The 16259-nt window shown below is 36.1% G+C and overlaps 1 protein-coding gene across 4 annotated transcripts in view; it reads left to right on the forward strand.

The window, feature by feature from the left end:
* Nucleotides 1–16259, forward strand: part of TC2N (tandem C2 domains, nuclear) — a 40031-nt gene that overhangs the window by 9460 nt on the left and 14312 nt on the right. For all 4 annotated transcript variants that reach the window (XM_054692814.1, XM_037504035.2, XM_054692816.1 and 1 more), the window contains exons 4-9: nucleotides 1426–1659; nucleotides 7078–7245; nucleotides 8427–8518; nucleotides 10104–10179; nucleotides 12568–12668; nucleotides 13644–13760. In XM_054692814.1, coding sequence (XP_054548789.1) covers nucleotides 1426–1659; nucleotides 7078–7245; nucleotides 8427–8518; nucleotides 10104–10179; nucleotides 12568–12668; nucleotides 13644–13760 — 788 coding nt within the window. The remainder of the gene's footprint in view (nucleotides 1–1425; nucleotides 1660–7077; nucleotides 7246–8426; nucleotides 8519–10103; nucleotides 10180–12567; nucleotides 12669–13643; nucleotides 13761–16259) is intronic.

Below are 16259 nucleotides of genomic sequence, written 5' to 3' on the forward strand. Positions count from 1 at the left end.
TTCAGTCCAGGCGGCACCTTGGGACATCACCACAAATGGCATTTGGTATGAAAGTCTGAAGAAGATTTTAGCAAGTTGAGTGGGAAGAAGGAAGTCAGACATGGTGAGAATGAGAGATGAGTGTTAGTGCTGTATAAAATAGTACAGACAGGCAGGAGAGAAATTTTGGGCGTGTTTGGGGCACAACATATTCTGACAGATGTTTTAAGTAAAGAAAATGTCTACTTAATGAATAATGTGTTAAAATGCCTTTCATGAATGAATGATCAGTGGGGAAGAGACCTGTAACATTATCAAGACCCACACTTAATCTATAACCCCTGGTTTCTATTACATGGTTTCCTCATCTGTTCAAAAATGATGACTCAAACTATTTTTCTCTGACCTTTCCTTGTATTTTTTTATTCTAGAACATGACTTCCTATTATATATGTGTATATATAATAAGCCTTCTTTATACATTTGAACAATTCATAAATTGCTATGCATAGTGGTTGTACTTTCACTCTACAGATAATACTAATTATACATAATAATTAACTCTGGGTGTCCCTTACCTCCCCATCCTAAGTCACAGCTTAGGAATCAGGCACTGTTCTAGAGAATGGAAAAACTTAGGTCATAGAAGCTAGCACAGGGAGATTTATTATTACAGGAGAGTCAGTGTACATTTTATTTTGTGAGACTTTCGCTTGTGAGGATTGCTTTGTTGATAGTATTTTACAATGACTAAATTTTACTTGAAAGTGTTGTGGGAATTAACTACAAAATAAACTTGTTTTTCATCTGTGCACTCTTTTGTGGGAATGACACTCTGCAAAACTGCTTTTACCACTATGGTAAGTTAATATACTTTAGTAACAGTATATTAACTCATCAAATATTGGCTGAATAGAATGTAGGTTCCAGAAGTTCTTGATAGGGCCCAAGAGCATTTTATGTATCAGCAGTTTCTTTTAAGATGATTAAGTACTAAAAAACATGCTAGGTTTAGTTATTTTTTTTTAAAGATCATTTATTTACGCACACAAGAGCTAGGGTACAGGCCAGAGGTGTGGGAGGTGAGAGGATCCACCAGGGACAGAGTGGGGAACAGAACAGGCAGACTGACTGAAGCACATTGCTGAGGGGAGCAGTGGGCGAGTCAGGAGAGATCTTCTGTGCCAGGTGGACTGCTCTCTGGCCGGAAGGGGGCTGGGGATTGAACCTGTGCTGCAGTGGCTGCGAACAGCCTTGTAGGTTGTGTCTCAACCCCTGGCACCACCAGGGAGGCCCTAGGTTTAGTTATTTTAATTAAATTTATTTAGCTATAAATAATTTTAATTTATGAGTTTCATTTATTTAGTTATAAATAACTAATTGTTATTAAAATTCTGTATGTATATTGTAATTTTTCTTCTTTTTTTCTTCTTGTTTTATATGCAGTTTCCATGGAAAGAGACATTAAAGCTGCAGTCTCAAATGGTCAAAGTACTACTATCTGTATACCTCCATTGACTTCTGTTTCCATAAAGCCTCAGGTTGGCTGTACTGAGGATTATTTACTTTCTAAATTACCATCTGATGGCAAGGAAGTACCATTTGTGGTGCCCAGGTTTAAGTTATCTTATATCCAGCCCAGGACACAAGGAACTCTTTCACATCTGGAAGAACTTGAAGGTAAGCAATAAAATGTCAGGATTAAAAATCAGCATGCAGCATTTAAATACTATTATTTTGTTCTTTTATATGTTTGATATAAAGATATAAAGTATATATTTTATATAAAAATTTTACATTTTTGTTTCATATATTTTGTTTTGTTTCTTTTTTTGTAGTGTTTGGTTGTGTGAATTATAAGCTTTGTTTGGTTCCAAATTGTAAAGTTAATTGTCATGGGGGAGAATCAGGTAAAAGAGGCTTGGGAGTAAAAGAATTCACTGGAGACAAAGTGGAGAACAGACCAAACGGATTTATTGAAATACTCTGCTGAGAAGCAGGAGACCAGACATGAGAGATAGTTGCACTGTTGGCTTTTTATGTAGAGGAGTTTAATGTACAGTATTTTTGAAAGATCCCATTATAAAATCTGATCACAGTATAACACATTTATGTATAGATTTGGCTTTTAAAAAAAATAATATAATTGTTGTTGTGCCAAAGATCGGCGGACTCGGTGAGCATAGCCTCCAAGAACCCAAAGACAGCCGATGCAAACACAAAAGGGAGTTCATTACAGACTGGGGTCCGGGCTCATGGCACCTACTGACACAGTGGCAGATAGCGAGAGAGCCCCGAACAAAGGAAGCAGGGGTTTTTTATAGGGTTACAAGCAGGTTTAATAAATTAAATCATGCTGGCAGTTACTCATTGGCTACAAGGATGTGTTCTCCATCTTTGTGCGGCTATAATTCTAAGCTGATTGGTCCGGCCGAGATGCAGCTCCAATTGTGGCAAGTTCGCCCTCATTAGTGACTGGAGGGTAAGGGTGGAGTGAGGGTCGAAACTGTCCAAACTATCTCTGGAATGCTGTCGTCATTCCCGGGACGGCAAAACCTAAAATTCTAAAATGGCAGTTATACACAAAATGACAAAGCGATGGCTAAGAATACTTACGCTTGTTTCCACAATTGTAATACCTCTGTTCTCTATAAAGAAAAAATAGAGGAATTATTCTTTATTTACTCTTCCCTCTCGCCCCTACCCCCGTTTTCCTTTTTGTATTTCACTAGACAGTTGACTTGGTTGGACTCTGCTGCAAATTTGTGTTTTCGATGGCAGCTCTTACCTCAACTTAGTTTTTCTTAATCCTTAGTTGGAGTCTGTTACACACATCTGTGTGTAGTTCATGGACCAGCCAGATAGCTGAGCAGACTTTATTGACAGAATTTGGAGCTTTCTCCTTTCCAAGATTCTCACCTTTCTACAGCTGTGGTTGCTTTGACCTCTGCCCTCCGCATCTTCACACCAGAAAGACTTTGGGTTTTCTTTTGGTACTTTATCCACCCTGCATGGTGCTAACTTTGGCCTCTCTCAGGCTAAAAGTCATTAAAAACAGGTAACTGAGTTTGTGCCATTCAGGTCCTCTCCACAGCCTGTGCTCCTTTTGTTAACTCTCCAATGCCTTCAGGGATCTTTGTTTTCTTTTGGTTTAGAGTTAGAGTTTATTGTGTTTTTATCTATAGAAGAGTTGTGTCTTGTAGGAGTAATTTTTTTTTAAAAGAAGCAAAGAAAGATGAACCTTTTGCCTTTCCTACCAGCTTACTTTGCACATATCAATAGTGTCACAAAAATAGTTTTTAGAAGTTCTGGTTCACAGGATGCACTGATGAGTTGATCTTTCTCTTTCTCTACTATTTAACATTGGGTTTAAATTGTATAGTCTTGTATCTCTTTTACTCACATCATATCTTGTGCATATTTTCATATACTTTTTAATAGTCCCATAATATTAAATCATGTGGAAATACCATAATTTAGTTAATAAATTCGCTATTGTTGGACACTTAGGCCAGTTGCATTATTTTCACAATCAGAAAATAAGGAAGAAATACTTACCTGACAATATGATTTTTTGTCTTCTTTTTTGTTCATTGTGTTAGTAGAGAACATTGCTTTTGAGTTGAATGAGTGAGAAATTGGTTCACGTTTAAATTATTCTTGTTACCGGGCAGGGTGAGGGGTGCCCTAGGACCCCTAAACCTGCCTGCTCTAAACAGTTTCTGACATCTACCACACCAAGACAAAGCATACTGTAGGTGCATTAAGACCTTCAGTGGAAAGAACTTTGCACAATTAGTGTGCAGTAGAGAGAAGAGAAGAGAAAGAATATAGTTAAAGTAGTTTCCAAATCAAACACTCAGAGTTTCCCATCCCCTTGTAGATAAATGTCCAGCCCAGCAGGGTTGGCCCAAAGCAGGACCACCAAGGCCTGAAAGCTTGATCACAGTACAACACATTTGTGTGTAGAATTGGCTAAGGCAGCTTCTGGTGGGGTCCCATAGGAAAGGAACAGAAGGGTCAGATAAGTCTGGAAGGAAAAAAACAAAATCAGAATCAAGATAAAGGCTGCTGTTGTCAACCTCCCCAAAGGTCTCACACCCACATGTGTTTCAAGTGTCTCCTTCCATGTCCCCCAAGTCTCTGGCACAGTCCAAGGCTGAGAAACAAGAGTGGCTTCTTCCCATGTCTCTCTGCTCCGTGTGCCTCTTCCAAGTCCTCTTCTCCATTGCTCTCCTGATCCTTCTCTCCCTGTCTTCTCTCCCTTCTCTCTGCTCAGCTCCACCCTTCCTCGGTGGGGCAAGGAACCTGGACCCTCCCTTCCCTGGGGGCTACTGTTACACACTGAGTGTAAGCCATCTGACTTTTAGCATATGGAAGAGAAAATTATTTAGAGTCAGGAAAATATTCATGATGCCTAATTATAAAAGTTAAATACGTGTGTATTATACTCGCACTTTTGGCGGTGATGCCCTCGATATAAACAGACTTTTGATGTGGTATTTTGTGCCATGATTTAAATTTTATTTTATTAGATGTATAGGCTCCTCATAATGCTTGTTAGCATCATAACTCCCTCTTGTCAGCCCTCTGCCTGTAGATTGGGCTTTGATAGTACCTATAGTTATTTGAACCAGGTGAGGATAAAATCTCGCCTCATAAGCCCATATGTTGTTTTTCTTTTCTGGACTCATGTGAGGCCACCTGCCTTATTATTTAGCTTAATTCAGAAAATATTAGTTATACTGTGGGCGCTATTTCCTTTTTTTTTTTTTTTAAGTTTATGGGTTTTACTTTAAATTGGATAAAAAGAATGAAAAGATGACAATAATTAGAAAATTATAAAAACTCAATTTTGGGACTACATATTATTTCCAAAGTGATTCTTAACTTTTAAAGGAATCTCATGTATTGTTTTACCCTTTTCAAATTGGGAAATATAGACATAGAAAAAATAAAACAAATGTACAGTAATTTATTACAAAGCAAATCATGTATATGGTCACCACACAAGTAGAGAAATGAGTCTTATTAGCGACCCAAAAGCTTCTGTCTTCCTCCGCTCCTGTCATCCTTCATTACACAGTAATCAGTGTCCCAATTGCGACAATCGTTGCTTTCATGGTCTCCTTACTTTTGCCACTCAGAACATATCCCTAAATGTTGTTTCTGTTTTTTCTGCTTTCTGACCTTTATGTAAATGAAATTACATACTCAATATATATCTTTTTGTTTATGGGTTTTTTTTTTCATTCAACATTGTGTTTGTGAGATTCATTCAAATTATTTTCATACCTCTGTAGTAAATTATTTACTCTTGTATTCTAAATAGCATCATATAAATTAGTGTTTCGGTGTGTGGCATATACTATAAGGTATTTTTATGTAATAAGTGTATATTGAATTTTAACAATTTTACTGTTGTTAGACATTTGAATTTTTTCCAGTTTTTGGCTATTATTATAATGATGATGATTATAAACATTCTTGTACTTGTCTCTTGGTATACGTGTGTGAAATTTCAGTTCATTCCAGAATAGCATTGTTGGTTCATAGTGTATAAATATATTCACCTTTAGTAGAAATTGCCAAACTGTTTTGTGATAAATGTATCAACTTACATTCCTATCAGCAGAATATGATAGCTCAAATTGCTGTTTCCTTGTCAACATTTGCTAATCCCAGGGTTCTTAATTTTAACCATTCTGTTGAGGATGTAGTGGTATCTCATTGGAATTTTAATTTACAATTCCCTTGTGACTTTTGAGATGTAGTGCAAGGTCATGTCTATTGGTTGTTTGGATAACCTCGGAAAGTTCCTGCTGAGGCTAAAGCCAACTTATTTAGAGACTTGCCTTTTTCTTATTGATATGTGGGAATTCCTCATGTATTCTGTATATGAGCCCTTTGTCACTTATAGTTATTGCACATATCTTCTCCAGCTCTGCCTGTTCCCTTTTCACTCTGTTAAGTAGTCTTTTGAGAAATGGGAATTTTCTATTTTGATGTAGGTCAGTTTCTTAAAATTCTTCTTAGGAAATGCTTCCCAGTGCTAATGTCATAAAAGCTTTCTTACAAATTAAGTAAAAACATTTTATGGTTTGCCTTTAATAATTAAGATCTACAATCCACATGAAATTAATTTTTCTTGATTATGTTTAGTTGGGATGAGGGTTTTTCCCCCTACCCTTATCAATATCCAGTTGTCTTATCATCTTTTAGTGAGAGGAGCATTCCTTCCCCAGTTATGCAGTTCCACGTTGATTATAAATCAAATGTCCATAAGATGGGTGTCTCTTTCTGGACCTTCTGTTCCATTGATCTATGATTGTGATGATTTTGTGTCCTTGGTACCCAGAAAGGGGTACCAACCCCTGGTGGCCTAGGGGTTATGTCTCAGTGCGATCACTGCTGTGGCCTGAGGTCAGTCTCTACCAGGGAGCTGACCCACATGGCGCAGCAGACCTCTCCTGTCTCGCCTGCTGCTCCCCTCAGCAGTGTATTTCAGTAGATCTGCCTGTTTTGCTCCCTACATTGTGCGCTGTGTCCCCACACCTCTGGCCTACACCCCAGTTCTTCTATGAATAAATAAATCTTAAAAGAAAAATACCCAGTAAAACAAATCTTTGAATCTTGTTTTTCCCCTAAATGTTATCTTTTTCTTTTTCTTAGTTCTTTGTTTCCATCTTAATATTTTCTATTCATCTTTCAACATGTGATCAATTTTTAGAAATGTTCTGTACTTGTTGTTTGCGAAAAGAGTACATCTCCGAAAAGATAATCTTTATACTTAATAAATGTCCTTTGTATAAATAGAGAAATAAAAGGAAATAACAGAATTGTCTGTGAGACAAAGAAAAATGTCAGAAATTTGCTAAACTGAAGTCAGGGTTTATGACTGAGCCCTGGCAGAATACTCTCTACAGTTAGAGCTCAATAAATGTGAGCTGATTTTTAAAAAAATATATATCAAATGCATGTAATTTAGCATTGCTTGAAACAGTTTTTTCCCCTTTGCCTTGGGTGCACTAGCTATTGGCTGATTATAAATGTCTCCACAAAGTGATATTGTAAAACTTTAGAAACACTTGCTTTCAGGATCTGCCAGAGCATCTTTTGGCGATCGAAAGGCAGAACTTTCTAGTTTGTCACAGCATGGACCCAGCTATGATGTGTATAACCCATTCTATATGTACCAGCATGCTTCACCTGATTTGAATCGGCGCCTTTCTCCACGTTCAGGAGCAATGAGATTATATGGATCAGGTATGGAAAGTTTATTTTGTAATTTTCCTCTTGTGTTTCTCTTTAACAAATGTAGAAATCAAATTAAATCTCAGATCCTGGAAGAAATGATTTTTAGCAGGAAAGCAATTTAAATATGAGAAAAGCAGGCTTCAGAAGTGACGTGATAAACACTATGACTTCTCTGTAGGAGTTTATCTAACATAAAAATGGAAAGATAATGAGTTATATGTAGTCATAGTTCCAAATTCCACTTTGTCTTCTTTCTGAAAGAAATTTTATTTTCAGATTATTTTGTTTACATTTTATGTAACATCGATGTAGTAATAAATGCTACAGTAGATTTTTTTCTCTGTACGACGTGATTAGAAATGCAAGCAAATAGAGAATAATTAAATGTTATAGAACTTTTCTTAGTTTAATATTTGAGACTACATCAGTTATAGTCTGTCTCTTTTTGTTCTTTTTTTAAATTGAGGTAACTTTGGTTTACAACACTACGAGGTTCAGAGGCACAGGATCACACCTCCTCTGCTGCATGTCACAACCGCACAACCACCAAGACGCCCACAGCCTATATTCACATATCTGACAGACAGAATTCTCACTAGTTTTTTGAGTGTCCTGCCTCTCTCTATATATATCTCTCAATTTAGATACATATGGCTATCTCAAACACTGAACTCAGGCTGAGGTACTGAAAGTAAAGCTGAAGTATTTATTTTATTTAATATTATTTAATACATATTTTTTAGCACTGTGCTAGAATCCACAATTAGTATGCAGAGTTCCATTCTTCAAGGATCTTACAATTTAGGAGGGAAACTAGAACTATCTTGACACATGGAATTCAGTATTGATTTTTTTTTTCAATGTTAACATAACCCATTAAATAGTGGAATTGTATTTAGAGAACTTACACCTACCTGTTCTTCTGTGATGAAAAATTGGGTAATATAAACAGAAAAAATGATTTTCTCCTACTTGATAATTTGATATGGATGTGAAAATATGTTGTTTCTGATTCAAACCAAAGTAAAATAATTGAAAAGTTAATATTGTCATTGGAAGGTTTTCTCTCTCAAATAGATTTGCATTAAGATTCATGATATATTCCTATAGAGATTTTGTTGATGGTAATTAAGTAGAATTTCAGTGTTTTTTCTTGCTATAAAAATAAGCAATTTCATGTCCCTTTGTAGTTTGTGATTTAAGGACCAGCAAACTTCCCAGTTCCCCTGGGCTAAGCAAGTCTATGTTTGATCTTACAAGTTCATCTCAGCGGTTCATCCAGGTAAATTACTCATCTAAATTTAATTGCATACAATTATTTATGTAAGCTGAACATTCAGAATTATATTAGAATAACATGTTATAGCTCTTCTGTGATCTATGTATTCTATCAATAATAGCTGAAAAATAAAATTAAACATTGCTGGAAAAGGAACAATGATGTAAAATATATATAAATAAATTTTTAAAAAACACTTGTCATTTTCCACATGCATTATCTTAGGAAGCTTTCAATTAAATACTAAAAGGCAGTAGTTTTCCTTGTGTTTTTATGGCTCTTACATCTCTCAGTTGGTATGTACTTAGGCAGTCTTGAAACAGTTGGAATTTAAAATGGTATAATTAAAATGCTTATTGATTTAACTTTCCTTATTGAACATAATTTCCTTATTAGTAAAAAACAGTGTTTCTATTGAGACATAGGACTTTAATTATTCATTACTATTAATATAACATTCTATTTTTGAAATATAATTGAAATTTTTTAATTTAAAATATTTATAACAATGTACATAACACATAATATATTTAAAAATATTTAAAAAATTTTAAAAATTAATATAAATAAACTTTTTTTTTAGAGATTTATTTATTTATACAAGCACTGGGGTACAGGCTAGAGGCTCGGAAGGGTGAGGGAATTCATCAGAGACAGAGAAGGGCGCAGAACAGGCAGAAAGACCAAAGTACACTGCTGAGGGGAGCAGCGGGAAAGACAGGAGAGGTCTGCCTCTCCATATGGGAATCTCCCTGGCCGGCCGGGAATCGAACCGGTGCCACAGAGGCTTCAGACAGCTCCACAGCGCTGCACTCAACCCGCTGTGCCAGCAGGGAGGCCCATACAAATAAGCTTTTATTACTTAGTATTTTAATGGTTAGAAAATAACAAAATAAAAAGACAAATCATTTGTTCCTATTGCTGGGAGTAGAAGCACTATTGGAAATACTATTATATATACTTGTGGACTTTTTTCCATTTGATCATATATATGTATATTTTATTTAAATGGAAATGTATTCTAAATAATCCTTAATAATCCTCAGTTAATTTTTTATAGACTTAATTCTTTATAGCACCAGCTCTTTAACATACATCAGAATTGTTTGGAGAGCTTGTTAAAGTATCCCCCAGAGCTTTCGGGGATTCAGTTGCTCTTCATTGGAACCTGTTTTTGTATTCTTAATAAGTTCCCAGATGATGCTGGTACTGCTGGTCCAGAGGGAGCATGATTTGATGACTGCTGCTTCATAGGTTTTTATGTGATAGGGTACTTCAAATATATTGATTTTTATTAGTACTTCCAAGTCTGACACAGGAGCAATAATCTTTCTCCCTTAGAATACTAGACCCAAAAGAACAAGGACTCCCCTACATTATCTACTAAGATATTTAAGAATTTCCTGATAACATATATAAAAAGCTTTTTTCTTCTTTACTTTGTGAAAGTAGGATAAGCCAATCAATCAGTAATGCTGTCAGAATGGTTAGCATGCAGTTTGACACTAAGGTGGGTGTTGGGACATAAGTTTCAGAACCCTTAAAGCATCATATGTAATTTCTAACTAAAGAAAACTTCTATTTGTAGAGACATGATTCATTGTCCAGTGTGCCCAGTAGTTCTTCCTCAAGGAAAAATTCTCAGGGGAGCAACAGAAGCCTTGGTAAGGAATAAAGTATCCTGTTTTTATATTCTTAGAGGGATTATTTCTACCCAATAGTAATTTAAAATATATTTTATTTTCATTATTTTTTATTAATAATTTTTTTCTTGCATCTTTACTAATTTTTTAGATTGTATTTGATTTCTCCCCTCATGTAGCCCCTGTAATTCTTCCACCATCATAGCCCCGATGATCTGTCACTACAGTCCCTTGTGCTCTTCCCTCTAACCTGTTCCCTCCCCTGCTGGATGCCTCAGATCTGTGGTCAGCTTGCAATTTTTGTCTTTGTTTCTTGACATTTTGTTTGGTTTCTCTATATTCCACATGTAAGTGAAACCATCTGTATTTTTCTTTTTCCTTCTGACTTATTTTGCCTAGCGTAATCCCTTCCGGCTCCATCTGTGTTGCCACAGATGGTGTAAGTTTATCTGTTTTGATCACTGAGTAGTATTCCATTGTGTATATATCTCACATCTTTTTGATCCCTTGGTCTGTTTTGGGGCATTTAGCTTGTTTCCATATCTTGACTATTGTAAATAGTATTGCAGTAAACACAGGTGTGCAGGTTTCCTTTCAAATTAGTGTTCTTGTGTCCTTTGGGTAGATTTCTCAGAGTGGAATGGCTGCGTCCTATGCTAGATCCATTTTTAGTGTTTTGAGGAACCTCCACACGGCTTTCCATAGTGGCTGGACTAGTTTGCATTTCCAGCAGCATTGGAAGAGGGTTCCCTTTTCATCCTTGCCAGCATTTGTTTCTGGGTTTTGTTTTTTTTTTTTTTTTTAAGTATTGGCCATTCTCACAGGTGTGAGGTGGTATCTCATTCTGTTTTTTTTTTTTTTTTAAGATTTATTTATGCAAGAACTGGGGTACAGGCCAGAAGCGCGGGAGGGTGAGAGGATTCACCAGAAATAGAGTGGGGAGCAGAACAGGCAGACAGACCGAAGACGCTGCTGAGGGGAGCAGCAGGCGAGACAGGAGAAGTCTGCCGCGCCATGTGGGTTGCTCCCTGGCTGGTGGAGAATCGAACCCGCATGCAGAGGCTGCAGACAGTTTCGCAGCATGGTGCTCAACTTGCTGCGTGACCAGGGAGGCCCTCATTGTGATTTTGAATTGCATTTCCCTGATAATAAGTGATGTTGAACATTATTTCGTATACCTGTTGGCCATTTGCATTAACGTCTATGCTTGAGAAGTCTAAGGTTAAAAAAAAAAATAAACCCAAATCCTACTTGATTTTATCTATGTCAGCATTGTTACCTACATATGAATACTCAGGTCAGAGGGTCCTTAATTAATTTTTTGGAGGTATCATTGTTCTACAACCTTACTAGTGTTCTGGCAGTGTAAGATTTCCCTCCTCAGGTGCAGTCAGTCATTGTAGCCCTCCCACCAGTAAGTCACCCGTCGTAGTCCCTCACCATCCACCCTTGTGCCTTTCCATCCCCCGCCCCCTTTCTCATCCTGCCCCGCTCTCTCTGGATGAGATGGCCCGTATTTTAGCATCCAGGCATGAATGTGTCTTTTGAAAAAGTTTAGCAGTTGAATATCTTTTGTTTGTTTTAAGATATATCAGTAAAGGAACTTCCAGGAGCACATAGTGTGAACACTATATTAATGCTATTTGGGAAAGTTTTTCTTTGTTTTAACTTTAATCCCTCAGTCCGTGATTGGGTTGAAGTTTCAAGCCATGTACCTTTGAAAAAAAAAAGTTGAGGTTTAATTCACATATAGCACTATGTTAGTTTCAGGTATACAACATAATGACTTAACATTTGTACAAATGGCAAAGTGATCACCACAGTAAGTCTAGTTAACATGGATCCCCATACATGGGTGCAAAAATTTTCCTTGTGCTGAGCTTTCTTTTAGCACCTGAAAAAAGAATGACTCCTACCATTAGCAACAACATGGATGGACCTTGAAGGCATATGCTAAGTAACATGTCAGACAGAAAGACAAATAATACATGTTCTCCTTATATGTAGATTTTGTACTGGAAATTTATAGCATATGATCTTCTTAACCCATTTCATTCTGGTGCTGCTCCTCATTTCTGCAGTCACCAATCTGTTCTTGGTGTCTACGAATGTTTCAGGTTCTACATACAAGTGAGATCATACAGTATTTGTCTTTTGTTGCTAGTGGCAAGATTTCATTCTTTTTTTATAATTGAGTAGTATAAGCCAAGTACTTTATAAGTGTATCTTACCCCTAGCACTTCAGTAAAAAAAACATTGAAGTTTGATTTTTGTCTCATTAAACTGGCAACTTACAAAAATAGTTTTAACGTTTAAAAATTGTTCGCTGAAAATTGGATTATGTTGAAGTTTAATTGGGTTAGAAGACTTGTATAGCATTTCAAAAATCTTTGTCCTTTTACAATTCAGATACAATTACTCTATCAGGAGATGAAAGAGATTTTGGGAGACTGAATGTGAAAGTGTTTTATAATTCTTCAGTAGAGCAAATCTGGATCACACTTTTACAGGTACGTTAACATATCAATAGTTAATACCAACTTTTTGTACAAAATTGATTATAGACACCATAAGCATCTACTCTTGTTTTCTTTTCAAGAATGGGCCAATGCTTTCTTTGAAATTTAGGGTCCTATAGTGTTTTTGAAGAAAATAATATTTAATAAAGAATCTAAAGGTAATAAACCTGTAGATGTGATTGAGGCATGTTTTTGTTTTAGTTTTTTACATTTTCTGAAGCTTAGTTTATTTGTTTGTAACATGGGATGAGATTTAAAGGTTTCTAAATTCCATTCCATATCTACCCAATTTGCCCCCACAAATTCATATATACACACATATTCTGCAACAGATTAAATTTAAAATATTTTTGAAATACCATTTCTAATTAACTGAAAATAAACACCTGGGTTTCTTGTTCCTTGCCATAGCCCCTCTTCCCAATGGCTTTTTTTCTGCCACACTGGAACGTAGCTGGATATAGGCTTTCTTCTAGCTTCTCGTTAGTCCTTTCAGATCATTTTCCTTTTGCCCACATTTTCAGTTTATCACCACATTAGACAGCACATTACTGTCATCTATACTCTCTATCAATACCTGGTCACTGCATGAATTTCTATTTGAATGTTTACACAAAGTACAATGTAATTCCAAAATTAATTCTTGTTTATTTCAATGTATATGTAGATAGTCTTTCCAACAACCAGAATTAAGTTTGCTAAATTCCTCCACTTAGCACCAAAATCACTGCTGCCATCATTACTAATAACTGCAAGAGACGTGTTTGGTTTTTAACGTCAAGAAGGAAATTGATATGATGCCAGACTATTAGATGTCATCTTATTTTGATATAGGTGAAATAGGAGGCTTTAGTGGACTACAGTTTGCTTTTATAAAGTTTTTATTTGCATCAGTTCAAGAGGTACATTAAATACTTGCATCATCAGAGTTTTTTGTAATATTCGAACTGTTTTTAAATTTTTTAGTGCAGAGATTTAACTTGGCCGTCTAGCTACGGAGACACGCCTGCTATTTCTATAAAAGGAATGCTAACATTGCCCAAACCAGTCAGTTTTAAATCTTCAGCCAAGGAAGGCTCCAGTGTAAGTGGCTATTTGTGTTTGAATTTCTTTTTATGTTGTTCTCATTTGTTCCTTTAAGCCATGTAAGAAAGTGTTATTTTTCAACAAAAATAAGTCTTAGGCTCTGAAAAGTGTGATGGTTACCAGAGGGAAAGAGGACGGGGGGTGGGAGGAAAGAAGAACAGGGGTCATTTTGTCCATCTGAAGGGCACTGGGTGTGGTTAGGCATGTATGCATATCAAGGTTTAAAATATTTGCTGTATCATTGTCCAATACTAAGATCCATTAATTTTTTAAAATTAATATTTTATTTTATATAATTCTTACATCATTTTTCATTTTTGCACAATGTATGCATTATCATTTTGTTATAGTCCCCGTACAATTGCACCCCCCCTTATTTTGACCCTAGTCCTTCCTCTCCCCTTCCCTCCCCGCACCCCCCCGCCTCCAGTGTGTCTCTGGTTTATAGTTGCTTGTTGATTTTGATTTTTACCTTGCAATACTAAGATGCATTTTAAAGAAAATCTCTCTAATAGATGAACAATAGCTAAGAAAACTATTAACTTTTCTTTTGTGGAAGGAAAAGAAATGTCTATATTCATCCTTTCCCCACACTCCACATTGACTTTGAGAAATAATTGTGTATTAGTGAACTGTATCATCTAGAAGAACATACCATTTACAAATAAGGTAATTCAAATGACTAATAAACATGAAAAAAATTATTTAGTAACCACAGAAATATAAATTTAAATTACACATTTCTTTCTCTTTTCTATTTTTTTTTTGTACACTTAAAATGGGGAGAAATTTTACAAGTAACCTGGCACAACTTTCTGAAAATTATTTTGATACTGTACATCAAAATCTTAAAATATTTATACTGGTAACAAAGTAATTCTACTTGTAATCTGCTTCTTGGAAATAATCTAAGATAGAAACATAATCGGTAAAATATTCTTGGCAGTTTTATTCATAGCAGAAAAGTTGGATATAATCTGAATGTCTCATATAGGGGTGCGCCACTGCGTATCCATTTCCTGGGTTCTGAAACAAAGGACCACAAACTTGGTGGCATGGAACAACAGAAATTTATCTCTCATGATTTTGAAGGACGTCTAAATCAAGTTATCAGCAGTGCTGGTTCCTTCTCTGAGGAAAAATCTGTCCCATGCCTCTGTCCTGGCTTCTGGTGATGGCCAGCAGTCCCTGACACCCCTTAGTTCACCCTAATGTCGACTTTGAGCCTCACATGGTGTTCTTTCTGTGTTTGTGTCTTTACACGGCCATCTTCTTATGAGGAAAGAATACCATGTGATAGAAACTAGGCAGCTATGAGAATGAATAATTAGGAAAAGTTTTTAAAGACATGGAAAGGTGAAATGTTATTAGTAAATGTAAGATAGTAATTATATATACATCTTACTTTTTGAAAATATACATTATGGAATGTCTAGTAGAAATGAATCCTTACTCTAGTTATAATCCTGACAGATGATTACTTCTTGAATTAAATAATTTCACTTTTTTTAAAAGATTTATATATGCATACAAGAACTGGGGTGTGAGCCAGAATTGCAGGGGGTGAAAGGATTCACCAGAGAGAGAGGAGAACAGAACAGGCAGATCTACTGAAATACACTGCTGAGGGGGAGCAGCAGGCGAGGCAGGAGAGGTCTGCTGCACCATGTGGGCTGCTCCCTGACTGGCCGGGGGTCGAACTCGTGGTTGTGCTGCAGTGGCTGGCGATAGCTTGATAGTGCTGTATTTGGGCCCCCCTGCGCCACCAGGGAGGCCCAAATAATTTCACTTTTTGATTTTCAGGTAAAATTAAGTAAAAGTGCAAATGTTAGTGAAAAAGCATTCTCTTTAAAACTTGCTTGGAATCTTTTTAAATTTACTATTATTTGTGAAGTTATTTGGGAGACCCCTTTTATGGAAAAATGTGAAGAAAACCAGCACATTTACTTCATTTGTAAACTCATTGCATCTGAGTTTAAAAATTAACCATTTTTTGTGTCCTGTATTAATTCTGCAATACTGTGTCTTGAGATTCTGAAAGAAAAAGCTAGTTGGGGGCTCTTTGAAACAATTCTGATTCACACAGATATAAACAATTGTAATAATAGTAACATTTTGGGCACAATATCGAAAATACTGATGTTAGTTGCCCAAGTATCAAAAAATGTTCAATTTCAAACAGATGTGCTGAAGATGGAAAGAAGAAAGTTTGAACCAAAGAATGAAAGAGTCAAGAAAATGTTAGCCTGTGGTAGGCCAAAGTGTTCTAAAAATGTTGAGAACAGAAAGAACATTTGAAAATATTCTAAACATGGTAAACACTGACTTGCTGCCTGCTAGGGATGATTTTGAGAGAAGGTGTAACTTTAATATTTTGCTTAGTCTTCTCTGTCAAAGAGGTTGATTTTCAGATTAGCACGAGTAGAACAAACAACACCAAAAGAGAGATTGCAGCCCAAGATAGATGGAAAGAACGTTAGACAAGGAATAGCTCCT

This window comes from Talpa occidentalis, unplaced genomic scaffold, assembly GCF_014898055.3.
Source record: "Talpa occidentalis isolate TD23 unplaced genomic scaffold, MPIMG_talOcc4v2.1 talOcc4.11, whole genome shotgun sequence".
NCBI classification, from domain to species: domain Eukaryota; kingdom Metazoa; phylum Chordata; class Mammalia; order Eulipotyphla; family Talpidae; genus Talpa; species Talpa occidentalis.